The sequence below is a fragment of the Podarcis muralis genome, chromosome 12 (assembly GCF_964188315.1).
Source record: "Podarcis muralis chromosome 12, rPodMur119.hap1.1, whole genome shotgun sequence".
Classification (NCBI taxonomy): Eukaryota; Metazoa; Chordata; class Lepidosauria; order Squamata; family Lacertidae; genus Podarcis; species Podarcis muralis.
In genome coordinates this window covers 9,504,417-9,529,442 of record NC_135666.1, presented here as the reverse complement: position 1 = coordinate 9,529,442, position 25,026 = coordinate 9,504,417, and the positions used below count along the sequence as shown (strand labels likewise).

General features: G+C 45.7%; 2 protein-coding genes across 2 annotated transcripts in view; both read left to right on the top strand.

Annotated features, from left to right (window-relative positions):
- The window catches only part of LOC114607438 (mitogen-activated protein kinase kinase kinase 3-like), a 111,961-nt gene extending 105,803 nt beyond the window's left edge, over positions 1-6,158 (top strand). The window contains exon 17 of the mRNA XM_077936707.1: positions 8-6,158. Coding sequence (XP_077792833.1) covers positions 8-236 — 229 coding nt within the window. The 3' untranslated portion in view covers positions 237-6,158. The remainder of the gene's footprint in view (positions 1-7) is intronic.
- Positions 6,159-8,466: 2,308 nt separating this feature from the next.
- Positions 8,467-24,945, top strand: ACAA1 (acetyl-CoA acyltransferase 1). Its single transcript, XM_028749626.2, has 12 exons — positions 8,467-8,710; positions 9,632-9,725; positions 9,952-10,009; positions 11,685-11,764; positions 12,787-12,829; positions 16,317-16,415; positions 17,207-17,287; positions 19,112-19,302; positions 20,597-20,776; positions 21,125-21,180; positions 22,760-22,905; positions 24,140-24,945. The coding sequence occupies exons 1-12, from the start codon at positions 8,522-8,524 to the stop codon at positions 24,213-24,215; spliced, it is 1,293 nt and encodes a 430-aa protein (XP_028605459.2). The 5' UTR covers positions 8,467-8,521; the 3' UTR covers positions 24,216-24,945.
- The last annotated feature ends 81 nt before the right edge of the window (positions 24,946-25,026 follow it).

The following is a 25,026-nucleotide window of genomic DNA, read 5'->3' as shown; positions in this document are numbered from 1 at the left end:
CTTGCAGGAGTGTGGGCTGCACCGTGGTGGAAATGCTGACCGAGAAACCACCCTGGGCAGAATTTGAAGCCATGGCCGCCATTTTCAAGATTGCTACGCAGCCCACAAAGCCCCAGCTTCCAGACGGCGTCTCGGACTACTGCCGCAGCTTCCTCAAGTTGATCTTCGTGGAAGAGAAGAGAAGGCCCACCGCAGAAGACCTCCTGAGGCACCCGTTCGTGAGCTTTAGCCTCTAGCAGACCTTCCCGTTATCGGGAGGGATGGGGAAAGGACCAAAGATTCACACCATCGCGGAGGACTGAGCAACAGGACCAAAACCGGAACTTCCAGATCCAGCCTCAATCTCCTGTTTGGGTTACTGCCATATCTGCTGCGCTGCTGACAATCATGCCTTGTTGGCCAGGCGGCGTCCATCTTGCCAAGTCTCCAAAGCGTACTTGCAGCCATCTTGGCTTTGTGGGGGCTGATGGGTCACTGAGATAGAGGGATTTGGAGGAACTGAGGTGATGCTGGTAAGGAGGACATCTTGCCTTACGAACGCCAATGAATTATCTGCTTGTGTGACGTGTCCGTTAGGGTCTCACGGACTTGATCAGCCGCAAAAGAACAAAAAATGAAGGATTGTTTGGCAGCCTCTTGTCGGGAGACAAGCGCTGAAAGCCGCAGAATGGGCTGGGCGCTCTGTAGAACTAGCTTGTCACCTGGTTGGCAACCCTTAAAAAAAGCAGGCGAGGCCTGAAGCCAGTGGAAATAAACCCCCAGCACAAACGATCAAAGGCACATATCTACTTCCGTTTGAAAAAGGAGAAGCCATTACTAGAAGCAAAGAGTTCTGGTGCACATAGAACTGTCTTTGGCTTTTGGGAGCAGAAAGCAAAGAGGATTCCTTTGTAAACTGGGTGGCAATTATAATCCTAAAGTTATCAAGTCAGGGATATGACTGCAAAAGTGATCGTGTCGAACAGGAAGCTATGGGAATTGTAGAACCTTATAAGATTCCCGCAAAGCTATCTTTTCCTTGGACCCAAAGGAGAAGCAGTTCTACCCAGCCCACCTAGGAGAGAAATAATTGTTTAAAATCCCCAGAGATGGAGACCACAGCAGTCTGTCTCTGCAATATATTCCCTTGCCCGGAACCCTAAACAGGAGGTTGCTAATGAATCCACAAGCTGTCGCTTGGCTCTGCTTCGTGCAATTGTAAGGGGCCAGTTTACACGTTAAAGACCCCCGTCTTGCTTATTTGCAATGGAAGCTCTCAAAAAACATTTTCCTGAGGCGGAAGTAATGTTTCAAACTGATTTACTACTAGAGCTGCAACATATGCAATGCAATCCTAGCCATTAGAAATAAGTCGTCCTAAATTCAATGGGAACCCCTTCCAGGCCACTGTGTGCAGGGTTGCAGCTTTTGTCAGATCAATTGGATTAATCAGTTGTTTATTTTTATTGATTAAGAAGTGCCCACCCACCCCCATTAATTGCCAGCAGGGTTTTTTATATATATAATTTTCTTTTTATGGAAGCGCTACTGCAAACTACAAACTACAGCTGTCAAGTGCTGTCTTAAAAGAAACATTCCCTCTTCTAAGTTGATGCCTGTTGTGGCACATTTATACATAACCTAAAACCAAAGAAAGTACTATCTATCTCGTTTCTTCGGAATGATTATTTAGATGCACATTTTTTAATGTGGGTTTAGTTGGTTAATCAACTAAACCCCTATGAAGAATTGAACTAAGATTAATTTGGGTGACAACCCTACTTTTCACCAAAGGCATTGCTTAGGGGAATATACAGTCATACCTCGGGTTGAATGTGCTTCGGGTTGAGCGCGTTCGAGTTGTGCTCCGCGGCAACCCAGAAGTAACGGAGAGCGTTACTTCCGGGTTTCGCCGCTTGCGCATGCGCAGACACTCAAAATGATGTCACGCGCATGTGCAGAAGCGGCGAAAAGCGATATGCGTGTGCGCAGACGTGCCGTTGCTAGTTATGTTTGCTTCTAGATGTGAACGGGGCTCCAGAACGGATCCCGTTCACATCCAGAGGTACCACTGTACATGCTAAGGAGCATTAAAAGGGACCTTATAAGGAACGGCTGTTCAGCAGCCTGCAAGTGGATGTTATCATATTCAGTTGTTAATCGACGTTGCTCAATGCCAGTTTAGCAATCCTTTGGAAACATGGCAAATAACAGCAGATCCCATGGCTATGGGTTTTTTTAGTATCTCCTCACCCCACAAAAAGAAAACAAACAAAGCAGATTGTGTTCCAAAGTGTAATCTATATTGTGTGGCCTAAGTCAGTTGTGCATTTTAAGCAAATGTGTGTTCTTTGCATATGTTTTGCTTTGTTTACATGATGTCTTCTGCTGCCCACAGTAGAAATACGAGGAGTTCTGCGCGTGACGCTGGAGCCCTGCTCCTCCCCATCCCCACATTCTGGCTGTGCCTTTGAGCACCGAAAATTTCACTAGGCAAAGGCACACATTTTCTGGGTCACCTCTACAGCCATAAAAACTAAAACAAGCAGAGATTGCCTGGATGCCGAATTTTGTGCCAGATATCAGTTAATTTGGATGACACAATGTGTTTGAATATAAGTGGGATTCAGCCAGCTCTGGCTGAGGGCGTGATTGCGTTCCACTCATTTATTTATCATCTGTACTTCTCCAAAAATTGGTTTCAACTAGGCAGTGGTATTACAGTAAGCTGGTAAAATAGACAAGTCCATGAAAAGAATGATTTTTTCTTGATTTGAGAAGGTTCACTCAGACTCTGCATGTATGTCAGTTCTCATTCGAATTTCTGTTTTCATTTTGTAAGGGACGTGATTCCTCCATTGCTATTTTTTCTTCATATATTAACACTTGCCCTGAAGAATTTGATTGCAGATTGCTAGTTCTAACCCCTTACCATCTGGATTTCATTCTCGCTCCGCAGGGAGTGCTGGTGGAAATGTTAATACCGAAGGATGAAAATGTCAAAAGGCGGAGAGGCTTTGCCTGGGCAGGGCTGTAACATGACCTACTTTCCAAAAGATCTGTTCACAAGTTTCACGAGGTGGTGTCTAAGGCCTTATTCACACACCCAGGAAAATCAGAGGTTGGTATCTCGGGGCTGATACCGCGAGGAACCGATCCCTGTCTACACCAGCATCAAATACTAGGCTCTGTCAGTCATAACAACCCTTATTTTGAGTCATTCATTGGATACTGAGGGCTCTGTCGCACTGTGAACTCCAAGCACCAAACAAAAACAACCTGTTCCTGTGTATGAGATTGCTTATCCGAGGATGAAGAAGGGCAGAGAACCCAAACGTGGCTCATTTTACCAAAGGTTTCTTAGCCTTGCTTCTTGCCTTCAGTTCGCCCTCTGAAAAGTGTGAGCAGATCCAAGGGTTAAAATGAGTTGAAGGAGTGTTGAGCCAGAATATCGGATGCTCTGAATCAGAGAATGGGAACCCGTGACTCTCCACTTGCGCTTGGACTCCCCATCTCCCCACGTGAACCTGGTCAGAGATGATGGGATTCGGAGTCCAACAGTATCCGGAGGGCCACAGGTTTTCCATCTCTGATTCTGACAGAGCCATTGGCTCACCAGGCAGTTTTATCTTGTTCCACATTTGCGGAATCTACCGTATTTTTCGCTCTATAAGACGCACCAGACCACAAGACGCACCTAGTTTTTGGAGGAGGAAAACAAGAAAAAAAATATTCTGAATCTCAGAAGCCAGAACAGCAAGAGGGATCGCTGCGCAGTGAAAGCAGCAATCCCTCTTGCTGTTCCGGCTTCTGTGATAGCTGCGCAGCTTGCATTCACTCCATAAGACGCACACACATTTCCCCTTACTTTTTAGGAGGGAAAAAGTGAGTCTTATAGAGCAAAAAAATACGGTAATTCTTTTCTTTATGGTCTTCACTGGGCTGACCTAGATTTCATGACACAGGACTTTACCCCAGTTGGTGCATTGATCAACCCTGCTTATTTTGGCGGCTCCTGCCACAGCATACACAGCCTTTGTCACCGATATACTGATGTCACCCATTCCCCTTCCGTGTTTATATGCATAGAGTTGTGAAGTCCTTCCTCCTCAGGTACCTTTGCTTCCTCACCGTCAAAATCTCTTGCAGCGATTCAGGTTCACAAAGGGAAACAAGACAGAAGTTTGAGGCAGGGGAGGTGGGAAGCAAATTGTTCGATTCGTTCAAAAGGCGCATAGCCTATCAGGAGGTAAGTTCCAGGTGTATCGTGGGGTCGCTGCTTTTGAAAGCACTGCAATCTCATCCCAAAGACTACATCATCATGTAGATAGATTGTGGTGTTGTTTGTTGTCTGTCCTTGCACAGGAAAAAAGGGGTTAGGTGTGAAACTGTATATCTAACTTTACAAATCCAGCCCTCAAGCAGATCTCTGAAGCTGGTGTGAAGCTGGATTAACAGTTGCACCTTCCTGCCAAGAAGTTGGGGAAATGGCGGTTTTGCCTAAAATTACAGATCCTTAATTGTCCACACAACTACAGTTTCTAGGCTACTGCAGCCAGGGCAGAGGGGGTGAACCCATATTGAAAGTTGTTTAAATTCACAATGCAGACATGCTCACAGATCTAACAGCTAGAAGGGACCAAAGAGCCATTTAGTGTCTTGCTGCACCCAAAAGGAAAAGCCACCAGACTTTCCACTACAGGCCACGCTCAGGATCTTTCTTGGTGCGTTATTATAATTATTATTTTGCTGCCCAGCTACTGCTGAGGCTGTGACTCTCTTACTTTGCAAAATGAGTGCTCTCGCTCCCCCTCTCATCCCCCCCAAAAATAGATAGTAAGAGACAAGTTCTGGGGTCCTTTTTTATCCTGTTGTCCACATGGTGCATAGGGAAACCAATAGCTTTGGGTACAAAAGTGTCTTCTTTGCATTCTGAGGCTAGAATATAGGGCTGGTGGACCTTTTTGTGAGCCCAAGGGCCACATTCCCCCCTGGGAAACCTTCCAAGGGCCACATGGCAGCGGCGACTGGGGCCACAGGCAAAAGTGAGCAGAGCATAAATTTTATTTTGTACGTTATATATTAGGTTAGTTTCTCTACACAACACACACACCCTCCCTCTCTACTATTCAGACAAGCAAGAGGCATAACGGAGAATTCCGAGGGCCAGACCTGAGAAGCCCAGGGGCCGCATTTGGCCTGATATTCCCCACCCCGGCTGCCACATAGCCAGAGCAAAATGGCCTCCTCTAAGACACCTATAAAGAATTGTACTGGGTGAAATCCAACTTAACTCGTGATTGCTTAGTTCCATTGACTTCAGTGGGTCTGCAGTATGACCAACACCGAATCTTACCCATTATTTTGCGGGGAGCGGGGGAATATTAAAGCCTGTTAGGAATGAGGTTTAATTAAAAGGCAAAACAATGTATTCAGTTCTGAAGCTTGAAATGTGAACGGATTCCTTTCAGAACATGATTGCTCGTGTAATATACGGATATGCAATATAGGGATATGCACTCATTTCTAGATACAAGTGTTCTCGAACTTCAGAGTTGAAAACTGGACGAGTGAGACAGTTATGAGGTTAATTTTTGGACTCAAGTTGAGGGAAAAAATGAAGTATCCATCCATTTCCATTTGTTTGCGTCTGAGATAAGGGGAGGAAGGGGCTTTTAAAGGGTCTCAAGCCCTTGAAGAGAAATTAGTTTGCAGAATGCCAATATCCCCTTTGCGCTGTTCATGCCCTCAGCAGGTGGATCCCAGTTCAAAAGATCCCATCGCATCCAGATCTGTTTGCACATAAGAAGGGTCACATTGTCCCAGAAAGCAATGGGGCACCACACACTGCCAAACCGTAGCGTGAATGAGGCATGGGCTGCATGCTGAATCCTGGTTGTAAAACTGCCCACTTTGCAAACCTTTTATCATAGTATAAATACCACTGTTAAAGCGCTTTATCCTCGAGATAATGTTCATACTCTACATAGTATGGATGATTTTAAATATTGTAAATTATTAGTTCTAGAAGGATTTGTTGATAGGAAGAAAAAAAGAGATACTGCTGTTTTGGCATGTGGGGCACATTGTTGAATGTACTTTGTTAAATGCTGTAAATGCTGTTATCTTCTCTCCCTCCCCAAATGCATGAAATAAAATATTTTTAAATTTTGTGGTAACAGGAGGGCAGATTTCTGATTTTTTTTTTAAAGAGGGGAGGGAATAAGAAACACACTGATTGCAGTCTGGTGAAATGTTCCATTCTGGAAGAGCATCACACATCTGATCATATCTTTTCACCCACACTTGGAAAAATCAGAGCGGAGATGCTTAATTTTATTTATTTAGTAAGGAACATAAAGATTGTTAAGTTGTGGGTGAACATATCAGACGACGCAGCGATTCTTCAAACAGCTCTTGTTTATTCACAGGCCAGAAGAGAACTGAACTGAAGGGTTCAGTCAGCCTGCTTATATAGAGCTCCAGTACAACGTAACTGTAACAACTTTCTAAAACTATCCAATCACTGAACGTCACTTTTGATCCCTTATTTGCATAACTATCTACAGTGTCCCCCTGCTGGCCCAGGGTGAGAACTTCAGTACATAACAAAGATACCCCTTTATACCAGAAAAGGCTGTAGGTGTTTGGTGTTTCAAGTCTGCCAGTTGACATTCTTGGTTGATGCACTGGCTGTCAGATTAGTAGCTTGTGGTCTTTTTTGTGATAGCCCGTGAAAATTTCTTTCAGGATGAATGACCAGAAGTCTCGTGGTCCCTTAAATATTTATTACAAAAAAAACCCCCTAAAGATTCTGTGGCACCTTAAACAAACACTAACAAATATATCACATCATAAGCACAATGTGTCTGATGAAGCTGACCGTAGCCTATTTAAGCTTGTGCCATGATGAATCTAATCATAGAGTTCGGAGGGACCCCAGAGTCCAACCCTTTGCAATGCAGGAGTCTCAACAAAATCACACTAAATTTGTTAGCTGTTAAGGTATCACGATTGTCTCCGTTCCTTTTGCTGCAGCAGACCAACACAGCTGCCCTTCTGGAAGTTTTCTGCGGCATGTATAAGCCTTTGTAGACTAGAGTTCAATTTGTCAAGACACATGGCAGGTTATCCACAAATCCACAGAGGTCTACACACAATATACGTTCTGGATGCAAGCAGTGGGATGCTGAAAACCATGGAACACAAAGGGTTATGGTAGGTCAGAGGTTTTCTACACAGAGCCAAATGGACCATGAGGATCATCCAGTCCAAACCTCTGCAATGCAGGATATATTCGGCTAAAACACCAATGACAGATGGCCATCCAACCTCTGCTTAAAAACCTCCAAGGAAGGAGAGCCCACCACTTCCAGAGGGAGTCTGTTCCACTGTCAAACAGCTCTTACTGTCAGAAAGCTTTTCCAAATGTTTAGTCGGAATCTCCTTTCTTGCAACTTGAAGCCATTGGTTCGAGTCCTACCCTCCAGAGCAGGAGAAAATAATCTTGTTCCCTCTCCCATGTGATATTTGAAGATGGCTCTCATATTTTATCTCAGTCACCTCTTTTCCAGGCTAAACATCCTTCAATCGTTCCTTGTAAGGCTTAGTTTCCACACGCCTGATAATCTTGCTCATCTGCACACATTCCAGCTTGTCAATATCCTTTTTAAACTGTGGCTCCTAGAATTGTACACAGTATTCCAGGTGTGGTCTGAGCAAGGCAGAATAAAGTGGTACTATGACTTCCCTTGATCTGGACACTTAGACTTCTGTTGATGCAGCCACAAATACCATCAGGGTTTTTTTTGCTGCCGCGTCACACTGTTGACTTATGTTAAGCTTGTGGTCCACTAAGACCCCTAGATCCTTTTCACATGTACTGCGCATGCCAGGTGTCCCCCATCCTATATTTGTGCATCTGATTCTCCCTGACCCTTGCTTCCGCCCCTACTGAAACTCATTAGGTTAACTTTAGCCCAGTCCTCCAATCTGTCAAGCTCCCAATTCTGCCTTCAGCGACGTAGATTGAGAGGTTGATTCCACTTCAGGTCCCCGCGCGACTCTTGACGTTTTCCTACTTCTATGGCGCTACTCTCACGCTGCCTATGGCAAGATGGCTCCCAGAGTCGGCGGGTGATTGAGAAGCTGCGAGGCGCCTCCCGGCATGCAGTACGCGCGCGGGGGGGCGTGGCATCTCTGCCTCTCTCACAAACCTCCCGGCATGCAGCGCGCAGGGGGGGGGGTTCTCTGCCTCTCATCTTGCCCTCCCAACTGAGGGGAGGAGCGAGGTGCTTCCCGGCATGCAGCGCGCAGGGGGCCGAGGCGTTCTCTGCCTCTCATCTTGCCCGCCCAGCTGAGGGGAGGATCAAAGCGCTTCCCGGCATGCAGCGCGCAGGGGGCGTGGCGTTCTCTGCATCTCACCCACCCGCCCAGCTGAGGGGGGTGGCGAGGCGCCTCCCGGCATGCATCGCGCAGGGGGGCGTGGCTCTCCGGGGCTGCCTCACCTGCCCAGTCGAGGGGCGGCGCAGAGCGGAGGAGGATGCAGCGCCTGCAGGTGGTTATCGGGCACCTGTCCGGGGCCGGGGGCGGCCGGCCTGCCTCGTTGCGGCCCAACCCCTGCCTGGGCTACTCTGGGGCTGCCTTCTCGACGGCGGCGGCCCCGGAGGATGTGGTGGTGGTCCACGGGCGGAGGACGCCCATCGCCAAGGCCAAGAGGGGCGGCTTCAAGGTAGTGGGCGAAGCGAGCGGGGGGGGGGGGGGGCGGCGGAGAGGGAGGCGCAGGTGGGGGCGGCTGAGGCGATGCTTTGAAGTTCTCTGCATTTTCAAAACCTATTTTTCCTTTTTAAATCGTTTACAGTTCAGTTCATTAATTCATGTTATTATTTCAAAAACGATTACCTTTTTATGTGCTTTTAGGGTGTTTTTTTTTTGCCTTTTAACTTAGAAGCATAAAATAGAGGTGGCAGGGTCAGCTAGTACAACCCCATGCAATGCGGGAACCTCAACTAGATCAGACGTGATAGGCGTAAACTACTTTTTGTGGCTGGGAAAAGGAGATTGGGAGGGGTGTGTGAAAAAAGAGAGAAATAGAATTGTAGAGGTAGAAGGGGCCATGAGGGTCATCTAGTCCAACCCTTTTTTCTCCAGTGTGGGGCTCGAACCCACAGCCCTACGGTTAAGAGTCTCACACTCTTAATGACTGAGCTATCCCAGCAAAAATGAACTATGGTAACTCCCAGAGCAAACACAGTGTCCAAAGTGGTTCCTTGACTGGCTCTCTCTTTATTAAGCTACCCAACAGATTACGGATTAATTTGTTGCAAGCCACCTTGAGGCCTGGTCCAGGGGTGCAGGTGGGATATAAATAAACATTTGACAGATTTGGTGTACTTATATGCTGCTTTTCCACAACGAACTATGCCCAAACAACAGAAGACAGAGCATTGGAAATACAGTTGTGCAAAGTACATGACATGCCAGTAAACTCAAAAGTGGCAAAAATTAGCAATTTGGCAGATGCCCGAATGAATTCAATGCTACGAAAAGTAATTTTTAAAAAAGAATAAAGGTTTAAGTACATAGTTACATAGCAACGCCCTTAGTGTGGGAAACATGCAAGAGAACAGTTTTCTGTTTCTTCCCAAACAAGGAAACTACACCTGATGAACTTCTTGCTGCGGTCATGACAGCTGTCCTTAAAGACCTAAATCTAAGCCCTGAGAAGCTGGGAGATATCTGTGTAGGTGAGTAGTTTATTTTGAAGTTGCATCGCTGTACATATTTCTGTTTCTGCCCCAGTTGTAACTGTAAATTCGCCAACCTTGTACTATGGAATGATTGAGACTTCCTGTCTGGGAAATGGGCTGTCATCTTCTTCTTAAATGCTGAATTGCGCCTTCTTAAAAAATAAATCTGGAGATGGCCTCTGAACTGCAGATAACAAAAGCAGATTAATCTCTTTTCACCTAGGAAATGTTCTTCAACCTGGAGCTGGAGCTTTAGTGGCGAGGATTGGACAATTTCTAAGGTGAACTTTGCTATTTAACACTCTTGATACCAGATAAGAAACAGGATAGAGATTGGGGCTGCCAGCTTTGGCTAATGTTTGAGAGTGCAGAAGGAGTATTGCTGGTTTGTCCTACTTTTGTGAACTTTGTCATACATTGTGGGGCAGATAGGAGGTGTAGTGATAACTATCTCAGGTTTTCCACATGCCAAGAGGAAAATAGCAAGGCAGGGGAGGAGGAATACTAAGTGAGATGAAACTTGATAGCCACTCCACTGGCTAAGGAACAAGTGTTAGTAATTTAAGTAATTCCAAGCTGTCTTGAAAGAGGCCAAGGAAAAGTGGTGTAATGGTTTAGGGATGTGCTGCTCTCTGTTTTGCCACCCCCCACCACAGGTGACGCCTATATTGTCTACTTGACCTGTCTTTAAGAGGTTGGGTGGGCTATGAAACGGGGTTGCGCTTTAGAAAGAAATATATGATTAGATGGCTTTTCACTTACAGAAAATTGAGTGCTTACTCATAAAAAATGACAACAAGCATCTCTTCTGGCATCTCACAGTCCGATAATGTGGCTCTCACTGTCCTGTGTCTCCATCAGGGTGGTGGTACCTCAGGTTACATACGCTTCAGGTTACAGACTCCGCTAACCCAGAAATAGTGCTTCAGGTTAAGAACTTTGCTTCAGGATGAGAACAGAAATTGTGCTCCAGCAGTGGCAGCGGGAGGCCCCATTAGCTAAAGTGGTGCTTCAGGTTAAGAACAGTTTCAGGTTAAGTACAGACCTCCAGAACGAACTAAGTACTTAACCTGAGGTACCACTGTATTATGTGAGAAGGTTGCCCTTGGTCTTGATGAAAGCTTATTCATTGCGATTAAGTTTAGAACTCATCCTTCAGTGCAGAGGTTCCCAGGGCAGCAAACAACAGTACATTAAAATTCAACACATCACTAGAATACAAGAATTGTGCATGTGTGCAGAAAGGTGTTTGGTAATATTTTGGAAAATACTTTGCAAATTGGTTCAGTCAGGACATGGTGAGTAAGTCAGAGTCACATTCTGCAAGCTGGTTTGCTATGCTTCCCTACCTCCCCAAGGCAGTTTGTGGTGGATCAGTGCTCTCCACTTTCTAGGGGCTTTTGAGTCTTTCAGCTGTAACAGTTTGAGAAAGAGCTCAGCAGCAGACCATGTGCATTGCATGACAAAGGTTCAGTCCTACACATCTCCAGATAGGGCTGGAAAAGACACCTGTCACCCTGAAAATCTGCTGCCCATCAGATGTGGAGAGCATTTGGCCCTCCAGGTGCCACTGAACAATAAGTCCCATAAATGCCAGCAAGCATGTGTAATGGCCAGGGATGGTGGGAATTGTATTTCAGCAACATCTGGAAGGCTAAAGGTTCTACACATCTGCCATAGACGACCTAAAGCTAGATGGTCCAATAGTCTGATTTACTATGTCAGCTTTCTTGAACTATAATGTATAGGCTGGAATCCCCAAAACTACACCAGATTCTTAGTCCTACTATCTTCAGTGCGACTAAGGAGTCTTAAGTGGCTGGAATAGCTTATGTATCTTGCATTATCTTACTCTCAGCGTAAATAGACCCTCAAAAGAATGACTCCATCCCTCTCTGAGGGGCTTCCAACTTGGTTTCTGTGCTAATGATTCACCTTACTTGTGTCTTGTTTCAGTGGCATTCCAGAGACTGTACCAATATCATGCGTTAACAGGCAGTGCTCATCTGGGTTGCAGGCTCTGATCAATATAGCTGGTAAGAAAGGGGCTGACAACTGGGCTTCATGGCAAAAAGACATGAAAATTCTGCATTCAAAGTAAATTCTTCATTTCAGTAATTCTGATATGGTGTTCCTGTTAAGCATGGAATGTTCCTACTTTGTATCTTTGATCAATAGTTTTAAGTTTTGCAGAGTCTGGATGTGTGGTGTAATGTGATTGATGTGTATAAAGGAATGTATTGAGGGTGGGAGGAGAGGCACGGGTAGCAATACAGGATAGAGTTGTCTCCTTCCCCCACAAATGTTTTTGCAGGCATTGCATGCACACTTTCAAATACAATTTCACATTTAAGAACTTAAGACACGCCCCCCCCCCCCCCCCGATTCTCAGGAATGTGTATATTGTAGCACATAAGGAGCTTGCCTCAAAATTCTACACTTGTGGCTTTTCAGAGGCCTGGTTAATCTTAGTGCTTTTGAAAATCCTGATCAAAGCAAGTGTCAGCTTGGCATGTGAAGACTTAAATTCCTGGAGCTGAACTTCCTGTGCAGTTTGTATATTGACTCGTGTTGCTAGATGGAGTTAATATTCCTAGACCAATAAGTTTCTTTCCATGAAGATCTGGGCGTGTTCATTATTATTTTTTACATTTCTATACTGCCCTTCAGTCTATACTGCCCTTCACAGGGCAGTTTAGAATACAAACACAAAAATACATACCATAAAAACAAACACACACACACACACACACACACACACACACACACACCGTTTAAAAGGATATAGATTGTGTAATTAGCCAAAGGCCTGGGAGAAGAGGAATGTTTTTGCCTGGTGCCTAAAGATATGTAATGAAGGCAACAGAATAGGCTCCTTGTAGTTAGTAGCTAAAGGAATCAACTTTACTGAGATTTGTAAATTCTTAATAATATTAAGGTTGGAGAATAAGTTAAGTGTTTTAGTTCCCAGAATATGTAATCCCCTCTGTCTGTGCAATATTGGTGAGAGGGGTGCTCACCAAGGTTGATCTTAAATTATTGCTTGTTTTATTTGTAGGTGGCATCAGAAATGGAGCTTACGACATGGGCTTGGCCTGTGGGTAAGGCGAGTCTTTTCACGAACTTCCCTTGCTAGTCTGTAACCTCAGTCACGTTCTCTTCACAGATCATATAGTATTTTATCGAGTGAGGCAGCCGGTACAGAAGGGGGAGCTTTTTCCATTCTGGCATTTTAGGAATGTAAAAACACCCTCTGTGTTTCATGCTAGCAATGGCAAAGCAATGTTTGCACTAGAATAAAACACCCAAATCCATTATGGATACTTGTGGGTCTGATGCAACTTCCACTTAAATTTGATTTATAATTTACTTAGGGTGGTTCTACTTAACCCAATTGACATTCTTCCCCATTGAAACTTGTGACACCTTATAGGTGTTACGTTTCACTGTGTGTTTTATGAAAATCAGTAGGATAGTCAGTAGCACAGATATCTTCCATCTGCTAATCCTGTTCCTAGGATTAAGTCCTAGGTTTTTCCAGGATGTTGTAGAGCACAGGTTGCTATTCATTGCCTCTCAAGTACCTGTAGCAGTTCATAGCAGGGATAATGAGTCTGCGTCGTCTTCCAAGTCATGTGGCTACCAGTAGTAGTTTGTGAGACAGCCAACTTGCAGCACCTTATTTCTGTGACTACCTGTTCAAACAGTCCCACAATGGTAGCCTGCAGAGAGAATCTTCCAGAAAGCTCGAGGGATCTGTATATCCTTCCAGCCTCCACTCATTCCACATGTGGTGTGGCTGAAGTTTTTAAGCAGTAACAGGCAGACGTTGTAAGTCCACGTGGTTTTATAACCTCTGTAAAAAAACATTTACTGTATTTTTCGCACCATAGGGCGCACCTAGTTTTTAGGGGGGGAAATCAAGAAAAAAAAATCTTATTTCCCCCCCAGCCCCAAAGCGTACAGGCTGCGTGCAACCTCTCTCTGCCGGAGAGGTTGCGCGCGGCTATGTCGCAAGCCAAGGCAGCCAGCGGGATGGATCCCGCCGGCTGTTTTGGCTTCCTCTTTAGCCCCACGCAACCTCTCCCTGCCGGGAGAAGCTGCACAGGGCTAAAGAAGCCATAGCCACGTGCAGCCTCTCCCTGCCGGAGGGGCTGTGCGCGGCTATGCCTGAAACCTGGAGAGCGAGAGGGGTCGGTGCGCACCACCGCCTCTCGCTCTCCAGGCTTCAGCGAAAGCAACGCGAAGCCTTTGGAGCACGGAGGGAGTGCTCCCTCTGCGCTTCGGAGGCTTAGCGTTGCTTTCGCTGAAGCCAAGGAGCCTGCATTCGCTCCATAGTACGCACACACATTTCCCCTCAATTTTTGGAGGGGAAAAAGTGCGTCCTATAGAGTGAAAAATACAGTAAGTCAGACTGCAGTAAACTTGCGTGCTCTTGAACTGAGTGCGTCTCTATTGTGCACCGTGAATATTCTGAAACATTTAGTTTTAAAGTTGGTTTTATGAAGGCAGGGTGGTGCAGTTTCATTGTGGGGCTTGGGCTTGGCTTAAACTTCTACTTCAGCTGTAAACCCCTAAGAGGTCTTTGGCGAATAACTTTCTTCTTCAGTTCCACTTCTGTGAAATGGCAGGCCTCACAGGATGACTGGTTATTACAGGGTCAAAATGGACCTTATGCTAGTGTAAGAGATGAACCCATGAAGTGCTGTACTCAAGCTTCTTAGGTTTTACTAAGAAGTGGGCTGCTTGAATTCTTTGGAGGTCCAAGTGCTGCCACACACAATTTCCTGATTATAGAGTAAAAGCCATTCCTGTAGGAGGATGTTTACATGTTTCAGCTTTATACTGCTTAGGATCACACCCTTGTTATAATCTAGGCTTCATAGCTTGGTCTTAATTTTGCAATGACATGTGTTGCGAAAGCATAGCTTGCAAATGCTAGGCCAGAAAAATGTAGAACAGGCTGATCTGGGATTCCGAAATCGAGCGCTCCGGCCTTCAGTTCCTGTTGAGCAATGCAGGCCAAGTGTTGCCACTTGTGAGTGGCTTTGTATTGATTTCTCTAGGAAAGACTCGCTAAGCCCACTTTTAAAAACTATGTAGAGAATTGCTGTAGCTAACTTACCGGCCTCCCTTGCAACATTGATCTGTTGTTTAATGCTATCAAGAGTTTAAAGTGTAGCCAAGATCTGCTCTTGTATCTGTACAGATTTCAGAACTGTTGACTTGGCAGATATGCTGCCCTTACAAATAAAAAGTGGTAGTTGTTTCTTGTGAGCTGTAAACCTTTTGGTATCTTCTGGTCTGGGGCTGCAAACTGACACTGCAGACATTAAAAACCTGCTCTTTGGAAAATCCATGGCTTCATCGGGTGGCTTATTAGTTTTGTGGAGGCTATTTGGCAACCAACCTTGAGCCATGGACTATTCAGTCTGACTGCTAAGACTTTGGGCTGATGGCTTCATAAAATCAGGGTATGGTGACATGCACAGCTTCTCTTGCTAAACACATATTTTAAGACTGCATGTAGGAGCGTTTCAGAAAATAACGCAAACAGTCTGTATCCCAGCTGGTACAGAGTAAGATCTGAATGCATCTAAGATCTTTAATGCTATCCTTCAACACACTGTTGCTTGGAAATGATTTCATTAGGATCCTTCAGAGTTAATATAAATATAACTGAGGCATCACAGTCTTTTTCAGAGTTCTGACCTGATAGCACAGGACAGCTTTCCTCAACTTGGTTGCTCCCCTAATGTTTTGGACTTTGGCTCTCATCGAGTCCAGCAAACATGTTTAATGAGTCAGGGATGTTATGAGTTATAGTCCAAAATGTTTAGAGGGCACCAATCCAAGGAAGGCTGGCAGAAATTGATACCGTTAGAGTGGAGAAGTAGCATCTTATACATGTCTACCTGGAAGTAGTCCAGTTGAGTTCAGTGGGGTTTACTCTCTGGTAAGTGGGTATAAGATTGCTCCTTCAAGTGATTTTTTCCAACAGGAAAAATATATGTAGGCAGCGAGTTTATATTTTGGTTATGTTCTCTCTTTATTTACTGTATTTTTCGCTCTATAAGACGCACTTTCCCCCTCCTAAATAGTAAGGGGAAATGTGTGTGCGTCTTATGGAGCGAATGCAGGCTGCGCAGCTATCCCTGAAGTCAGGAGAGTGAGAGGGATCGGTGCGCACCGATCCCTCTCGCTCTTCTGGCTTCAGGGATAGCCACCGAAAGCCTCCGGAGCGCAGCGGGATTGCTCCTCCTGCTGTGCTCCGGAGGCTTTCCATTGCTTTTGCTGAAGCCAGGAGAGCAAGAGGGATCGGTACGCAGCAATCCCTCTTGCTGTTCTGACTTCGCTTTGCTGGAGAGGCGCTGCGCAGAGAGGGAGAGAATTTTTTTTTCTTGTTCTCCTCTAAAACTAGGTGCGTCTTATGGTTGGGTGTGTCTTATAGAGCGAAAAATACGGTAATTCTTTTTTAGCGTTCCTATGAAAGCAGTTAGGTACTTGTCTCTTTTCCTGATCCTTATATGGTTCTTTCATACAAGTGAGGTTTGCAAAAGTATTTCTATCTCTCTGTTTTTCCTCCAGAGTGGAAAGCATGTCTCTGCGTACCGTCGGCAATCCTGGGGACGTCAGTTCTCGTATGATGGACAACAGCAACGCCAGAGATTGTCTTATCCCAATGGGGTGGGCATTTTTATCTCTTCTTAGGGTTTTAGGGGGCTTTCTTGATGCTACTTTCCATCTAAGTGAGTTTCTGAGAAATTGTTAATTGTCAGGTCCCTGGTAAAGCTGATGAATGATGAAAGAGGCAAGTAAAAGGCATACAGCAAACATAACAGCAACTTGTGTACACACAGCAATAAAAAGTCACAGTTTGCATGGAAGTTATGCATTTTGTATAATAAGTTGAGCAAACTCCTCTGTTTTAATGTGCTTGCCATTGGAGTAAGTTGTTTAAAGAAAGCAAAGACATGGTTGGTATTTTCCCAACATTTTGGCAACTATGTTTAGGCTACTCCAGTTCTTCTCTCTTTTTGCTATTGTCTTGTTGACTATAATTATTTTATTGCTGTGATTTTTTTACTTGTAATTTAAGAATATGTATTGTTTTCAATGCTTTATGCAAACTGCTTTGAGGTCACTTTGTTACAGAAAGGAGTACTATAAAAGTGTTTCATAAATACCGGTAAGTCCTCTTCAGCCAGTTGGTCTTATTTTCCCTCCCCACTTCTTTTGATGTTTTTCATTGGGCATCGCTCATATATTTATAAGCTTAGTCTATGAACTGAAAACTTGCTTTTTTAATAATGAAAGTTGTGATTCTTCAGGTGGCAGATCCTGAGCATGCATGATTCTGGACCCCCTGGTTCTTTTGAAAGTCACATTGGTTCTACTCTTCCTTCACTTTCCTTAGAGAGACAAATATGCTCTGAACCAATGGATTAATCCACCTAATAACTAATCTTGTTTTTCAGAATAACCTCAGAGAATGTAGCCGAAAGGTTTAATGTCACCCGGAAAAAGCAAGATGCCTTTGCCTTGGCTTCTCAGCAAAAGTAAGTGGTTGCTTTTCTCCTCCAGCCCCCAAAGAAATGGACTTTGGCTCTTTCCCACTTAGAAGCTGCCTGCTTTCTGTGTCCTGCTTGCCACAGCCACTGCTTACGGCTCACCTGTGTCTATGCAAACACCAGCATCCCAAAGACAGAGCAGCTTACTGAATCCAGCATTTCTTAGTACAGTCGTACCTTGGAAGTCGAACAGAATCCGTTCCCAAAGTCCGTTTGACTTACGAAATGTTCAGAAACCAATGTGTGGCTTCTGATTGGCTGCAGGGAGCTCCTGCAGCCAATTGGAAGTTGCGGAAGCCCCGTCAGACGTTTGGCTTCCAAAAACCGTTCACAAACCGGAACCACTCACTTCCGGGTTTGCAGCGTTTGGGAGCCAAAATGTTCGAGAACTAAGCTGTTCGAAAACCATGGTATGACTATATTATGTGGCTGGGGAAACCCAGCCAGATGGGTGGATTATAAATAATAAATTATTGTTATTATTGTTGTTGTTGTTGTTTTGTTGTGTTTTGGCTAAGACACCATTAAATCATGCTGTGTCATTCCTACAAAATGACCTCTTTGGTTCAGTGGTTTATCCAGGTTGCCTGATTATATAACATAGCGGCTCACAGCAGGGACTTTGCTTTTTGGTTGCGTTCCTAGTGCGTAGTTGGAGAAGTCGCTTCAAAGCCAAATGCCCTTTAGAACTTGGCCTTCCTCCCATGGAATTCAAGGTTCAAGCCTTTCTCCTTGCCATTGCGATGACACCACCAATCATAGCACTTCGTGCATTCACACCCTCCCTCTTGCTTGCTTGCGCCTGGGGTGGGGTGTCTGATATGCACGGAGGGGAAATAATGTCTTCCTGCTCACCCCTTTCTCTTCAACTTGTGTTCTGGTAGGAACTCCAGAAGCTGCATTCACACCAATTCATTCCATTGGTCCTGCCAGCTGAGTAATAGCTACACTGAATCTGGCTCTCTCGGGCTTCAAGCATAGCTCTTTCCCAACTGTCCCAAAGACTTGGTAGGGACCTGGGCTTTGCTGCTGATCTATGGCCTTTTCTGGTGTGTGTCAAACGTTGTGTGGCTTAGCTGGCTTGGTTCATGCAGTGCTGCTAGCTCTGTAGGCACAGGAATGCAGTGCACATACTCTCCAAATGTAAGATATTGTTGCTTGGGTTCTGCAGCTCGATTTGACTGTGCCTTTGAGCCAGTTAATTGAAGTCTTTCAGTTCTGCCTAGGAATACAAATGTTTTGTATCTTGCCTGGTATGAGCAGATGCTATGGGGCAGTAATCTTAATGGATTACTAAGGCAGTAATCTTAACGGATCAGTCTTTGCTGCAGTGTAGGACTGTAAAAGTTTGTAGACCTGTTTGTGTTTGCCTTAGGTTTGGGTGCAAACTTGTCATCCTGTCGGATGGAAGAGCTTTGTGGAACCTGTGCAGGCTCAAATGGTCAAGGATCATCTAATAAATTGCCATAGTTTAGCATCTCAGGTGCCAGTGTTTGAGACTAGGAATAGAGTGTTTGTGTAAAGTCAGATCTACCGCAATCTCACATAAAGATCCTCACAAAACACCATTGAAATGAACAGAAACATTGCAGTCAAATGGAAGGGGTCCCAGAGCAGCAAACATTGCTTGGTCTCCTCTTATAGCAAGCATGGATAACTTCTGCTCCCTTCCTGTGCTAACATAGGTGACATCATTTAAATGTCTTTCATACAGCTTTAGGAACACACACTCTTTATTTTGTGGCTTCACCCTGTGCTTAGTACACGGCAACATTCTGAAAAACGTTCAAAAAAGTACATTTGTGCTTCCAGAGCAGCTCGAGCCCAGCAGATGGGGTGGTTTAAAGATGAGATTGTCCCAGTCACCACCACCTTCACGGATGACCAGGGCCAAGAGAAGACAATCACTGTGCTCCAAGATGAAGGGGTCAGGCCAAGCACCACGCTGGAGGGGTTGGCGAAGCTAAAGCCGGCCTTCAAGGAGAATGGCACCACGACTGCTGGTAAGTACCAGGAGCAGAGGCCGAATTAACAGGAGATGAAGCAACTGGAGGCATTTGTAACTTGTGCCAAGGAGTCTTCTCTATTTGCAGTTATGCACGTCGGTGAAACGTGCCAGTTCAGTCTCGTTGGTTTGGCTGTTATTTACGTAATGCTTAGTAGCTGCAAGATGCAAAGTGCTGTTAACAGCAAAGGGAGAAAAACCTGTTTGAAATAATGAAGCCAGTGGTGACGTGCGTTTGGAAGGAGGCATAGCTCAGTAGTGGAATGCATAATTTACACTCTAGAGCAGGCATTCCCAAACGGGTTTCCAGCTGTTTTGGGGCTACAACTCCCATCATCCCTAGTTAGCCGGACCAGTGGTCAGGGATGATGGGAATTGTAGCTCAAAATAGCTGGAGACCCCAGCATCTCCATCTTAATAGGAAAGGCCACTGCCAGTCAGAGTAGACAATACTGGGTTCTGTGGGCAGATCATCTGACCTGGTATAAGGCATCTTTCTACCCATAATCTGGACTAGGTTGTTTCTTTTATTGTGTTTAAGGAAACAGATAAAATTGCTCTTAAACAGGTTATTAATGGAGGAAGTTTGTGTGCATGTTTGAATCGGGATTGTGGGAAAGAAATAGAGATATATTAGATGGGAAGGCATAGGCAACAATTCCTGAACATTGCAGAGTTTTGCAGCCAATGCAATTCTCAGTCAGTGTCAGATTCTATACAAAATTAAAAAATTCCTTCCAGTAGCACCTTAAAGACCAACTAAGTTAGTTCTTGGTATGAGCTTTCTGAAGAAAGTATCTGAAGAAGTGTGCATGCACACGAAAGCTCCAATAACAAACTTAGTTGGTCTCTAAGGTGCTACTGGAAGGAATTTTTTAATTTTGTTTCGACTATGGCAGACCAACATGGCTACCTACTTGTAGTAGATTCTATGATTCCCACATTTGGAGGCCAGCAAAAAAAGAAGTAAACAGTATATTGATCCTCTCTGAAGGCTGTTGGTTAGTCCTGCTCTGAATAGCTGCCAGCAGCACTGGTCACAGTAGCTTCAAACGAATTCTGATGTTGCTGGATTTCTGTGTCAAAGATCACCACTACAGGCAACAGAAACTCCTGTGACAACATTAACATGCAAATGGCTGGGAACAGACATAGTCTGAATCCCCCCCCCCCCTTTGGTAGAGTTGTGTCATAACTAACAGGTTTGTGCTGGGCTTGCCAGCATTCTGTGTAACTAAACTTGCCTCATAATGCTGAAACCTTGCCCTGGTGTGTGAAATCTCTCGCCACAGGTAATTCCAGCCAAGTTAGTGACGGCGCTGCTGCGGTTCTCCTGGCCAGACGTTCCAGAGCTTCCCAGCTGGGTCTTCCCATCCTCGGGGTGCTGAGATCATGTGCAATAGTTGGCGTTCCACCTGATGTCATGGGCATAGGACCAGCCTATGCCATTCCGGTGGCATTGGAAAAGGCTGGTAAGTAAAGCTCGGGCCAGGGGTTGCCAGCCTTTTGGGGCCAATGGGCACATTTTGGACTTTGAGTAAGTGCTGTGGGCACACAAACAAACCACGGACACACAAGCATCTTGTAACTCTTGCACACACACTTCAGATATTTCTCCCTCTTTCTGCCCAAGCTCATTTTCTTTCTCTCTCTCTCTCTCTCCCACCCCATATTCATATTTCCCTCCCATATCTTTTGGGGGGATGAGTCAAACACTGAAAGGGTGGAGCAGGCTAATTTCACAATGAATTGCAACAGTGGTGTTACGAATATTAACTGGAAAGGCTTACTTTGGCATCTTCTCTCGCTCTAACCTGCAGGTTTGACTGTGAAAGATATTGACATATTTGAAATCAACGAGGCCTTTGCTAGTCAGGTGAGATTTGCCCATTTTGTTGCACTTCATTTTTAGGGTGGGGTTTTCTCTGTATTGGGATCAAATGGTTTTAGGTCTCTTCCGGAGGTGATGGGCTTAGGTGAAAGCAAAAGAGCTCATCGCTTCTCTTGCAATGCATCTGTATTAAAAGCATCTTGGATAGATGAAAAATGCCAAAAAAGGGCTTTCTAGTCACAATAATTAAGAGGTAGACTGCATTTAAGGTTCTCGTAGCCCCTGGATGATGGGCGTCCAATCCCTCAGGCCCACACATAATAGTTCCTGTATTCTACACACAGCCTAGTCTGAAAACGTGTGCATCTGTCTTTTATCAGGCTATTCATTCTTCCTTGCAGCATCCCCTGCCATGGTCTCCCTTGATCTTACCCAACCGATTTGGCTTGAACTGGACTACGGGGCTTTAAGCAGTAGCGTTTCAGGGATGTGTGAAACCAGTTTGCACAGTGTTGCTGCAATTCATCCACCCTTCCCCATGGAACCCCTTTCAGGGCCCTGGAAGTGGTAGAGGCGGCGGCAGCAGCACTGTGATGAGGGTGCAAGAATGGGTTTCACGCAAGAGCTCTTGGCTGCCGTCAGAGTTTTAATTGAAGGTCCACCTTCAGCAGGGACGCGGGTGGCGCTGTGGGTAAAACCTCAGCGCCTAGGACTTGCCGATCGCATGGTCGGCGGTTCGAATCCCCGCGGCGGGGTGAGCTCCCGTCGTTCGGTCCCAGCTCCTGCCCACCTAGCAGTTCGAAAGCACCCCTAAGTGCAAGTAGATAAATAGGTACCACTTTATAGCGGGAAGGTAAACGGTGTTTCCGTGTGCTGCACTGGTGCCGGCTCGCCAGAGCAGCTTCGTCACGCTGGCCACGTGACCCGGAAGTGTCTGAGGACAGCGCTGGCTCCCGGCCTCTAGAGTGAGATGAGCGCACAACCCTAGAGTCTGTCAAGACTGGCCCGTACGGGCAGGGGTACCTTTACCTTTACCACCTTCAGCATTGGGAACTGAACATCCTACTTCCAATTAAACATGCTCCCCACTTTTAATATTGTTAATTTGCACCAGGACTTGCAAGAAGAAGAATACCATTCCCTGTGGTGTTCACTTGGCAAATGAAAGGAGGAGTTGGACAGAACCCACATTCCCCTTCCCCCAGCTTTCTGTTTTGAGGAGACTGTGGAGTGGCTTAGTAGCAGCAGGTCCTCTAGGTCGGGAACTTCTTGGAACTGCATTTATTTTTGCCACTCCAGGGATGTTTCTGCTAGTTGGGCTGGAGGAATAGGGTAAATCCCTTGTACATCCTTCCCAAAGCTTTGACATTTATAAGGTGGTGTGAGTAGTAGAAATCCAGCACATGCCATGGGGGTGCTCATATTCCTTGGCCATGCATTTATTCAGGTAATTCTAATGTTCACCTAGCTTGCTTGCGACGGAGAAAATAGGAACAGGCGACTTGCGTAACTCTATTCAGTTGCTTTAAAATGTTGAATCTCCTTAAGAAGTCTTAAGGTGGGAGATTCAGATGTTGAGACCCCTGGCTAAGTGGAGGTAACACTGACTGTGGTGTTTCTGCAGGCTGTCTACTGTGTGGAGAAGCTTGGCATCCCCATGGAGAAGGTCAATCCCCTTGGTGGGGCCATTGCTCTGGGGCACCCCCTGGGCTGCACTGGGGCACGGCAGGTGGTCACTCTGCTCAACGAGCTGAAGCGTCGGGGGAAGAGGTGAGTCACTTGCATTAACTCTTAATTTTGAAGTATGTATTGATGCTGCATGTTGCTGAAGAAAGACGTACTTTTTTATGCCCCTGGTGCTGGAGGGGTTTGTATAGGTGGTTTCCCAACTGGAGAAACTTGTTCAGGAGTTACAGCTATCTCAAAGCTTTCTTACGCAAGTTCTAACTGGCAGAAAGAAATGCAAGACACATCAAAGGACTTTGTTATTGCATGTGGCAATAATTCAACAGTTTGTGGAGCTGTTGGCGTTAGTGCCTTTTGGGGCAGACTTTTTCATTGGTCCCTGCCACTTCTCCTTAAACTTACAATCCAAGTGTACTGTTAGGTTCTACTGCAGGAAACACCTATTTCTCTCTCCCTCCCCAAATCTCAGTAACTGAAATGGTTTTGAAAGCAACTTCCCCCGATCTTTGGATAGCCAAGATGTGCATGCTCTTGTTTTCTCTCATACACTGCTTTGGGTATGTCTGAGCAGTACCGTATTTTTCGCCCTATAGGACGCACTTTTTCCCCTCCAAAAATGAAGGGGAAATCTGGGTGCGTCCTATGGGGCGAATGCAGGCTTTCGCTGAAGCTTGGAGAGCGAGAGGGGTCGGTGTGCACCGAGCCCTCTTGCTCTCCAGGCTTCAGGAAGACATCCGCAGCCTAGGCAGCCCTGTGGGAGTTCCCCGCAGGGCTCCCCACGCTGCAAATAGCAGCCTGCCACCCGGCAGGCAGGGCGCGCCGGGCAGACATCGGCCAGCCCCACAAGCTCGGGGGACAGCAGGGAGGCGCAGCGCCGCCATCCCGCTGTTCCTCAACCTGGTTCGGTTTCCCCGACCTGCTTTTGGGGGGGGGGGGGGAGGAAATTTCCCCCCCTTTATTTTCCCCCCAAAAAACTAGGTGCGTCCTCTGGGACGGAAAATACGGTAAATCATACAGAGGCACATCAGGCAGCCTCTGGGGTGAGTACTTCTGAATAAATCTAGCTATTGCAGCACACAGCTTAGGAATGTTGGGCTGAAGTATTTCAGGTGGCAGGAACTGCATTCAGCTGCCATTGTGACACTTATTCCAGTTGTCACGTAGGGCAGAAGAGTTAGCTGGTTTTAGTCTGTGTTGCAAATTCTGACCTGTGTGACCATGGAGTATGAGTTCAAAAGTAGTCGGTTTCTAAAACCATGTCAGATGAAACTAGAGAATGCAAACAAGAGTTAGGCACTAACTTGTGTCCTTCTTTCAGAGGATATGGCGTGGTCTCCATGTGCATTGGAACAGGGATGGGAGCAGCTGCGGTGTTCGAGTACCCTGGAAAGTGAACAGAACTCTGGCCTGCTTAACAGCTGGAAGTTTCCAGCACCTCCCCCCAAATGATTCATGAATCGGTCCAATGAAAAGATGCTGAGGTAGCCTGCAGGTGGGATACACGCCACAGCGCTCTAGTTCAGCCGTCCCTCTTTGCAGCCTTCCAGCTAAATCTTGCACAGGGATGGTATGCTCCTACAAGAGAGGCTTTGCGTAGGGAGGATGGGACTCTGAGCGTCATAAATCTTGACCTGTGGGGCTGAACCAGTTGAGTACCCGTTCCTGAGGGGAATTCTGCCTAAAGGGACTAATCGTGTATTTGGGAGCAGGCTCCAGCAGCACTGGCTTCTTCATTTAGGCAGCCTAACTCTGCGAGACAAGAGTCAGTCAGTAGAGGTCCTCTTAGGACTGACTGATAAAAGGTACAGGTTGATGTAGCGCTGTTGAAACAGAGGAGGGCTGTGGCTTTGCTTTGCTTAGGGAACTTTTATGGGAAGGTGACTTAATAAATGGAGTTCAAAAGCCTACCTTTGGTGGCTCCAAGTGCCCCCCTCCAATATGCTAATAACTCCTAAAACATTCCTGCCAATATTATGCCAGGTCAGAAGTTTACACTGATCATTAAGGATTTTAACCAATTAATGAAATTTCATTAATGAAAACCTCAGTATGGCTGCCTTTGCGAGACACCTGGTGTCAGAACCTGAGCCTTTAAACTAAATAATAAAGTTTTCTAATAACTACTGTTTTCTAGTCCTGATTTATAAAAAAGCAACAGCTCGCCTCTCTTAGGATCTTACTAACATTCTGTTTTAAATTGGAAGG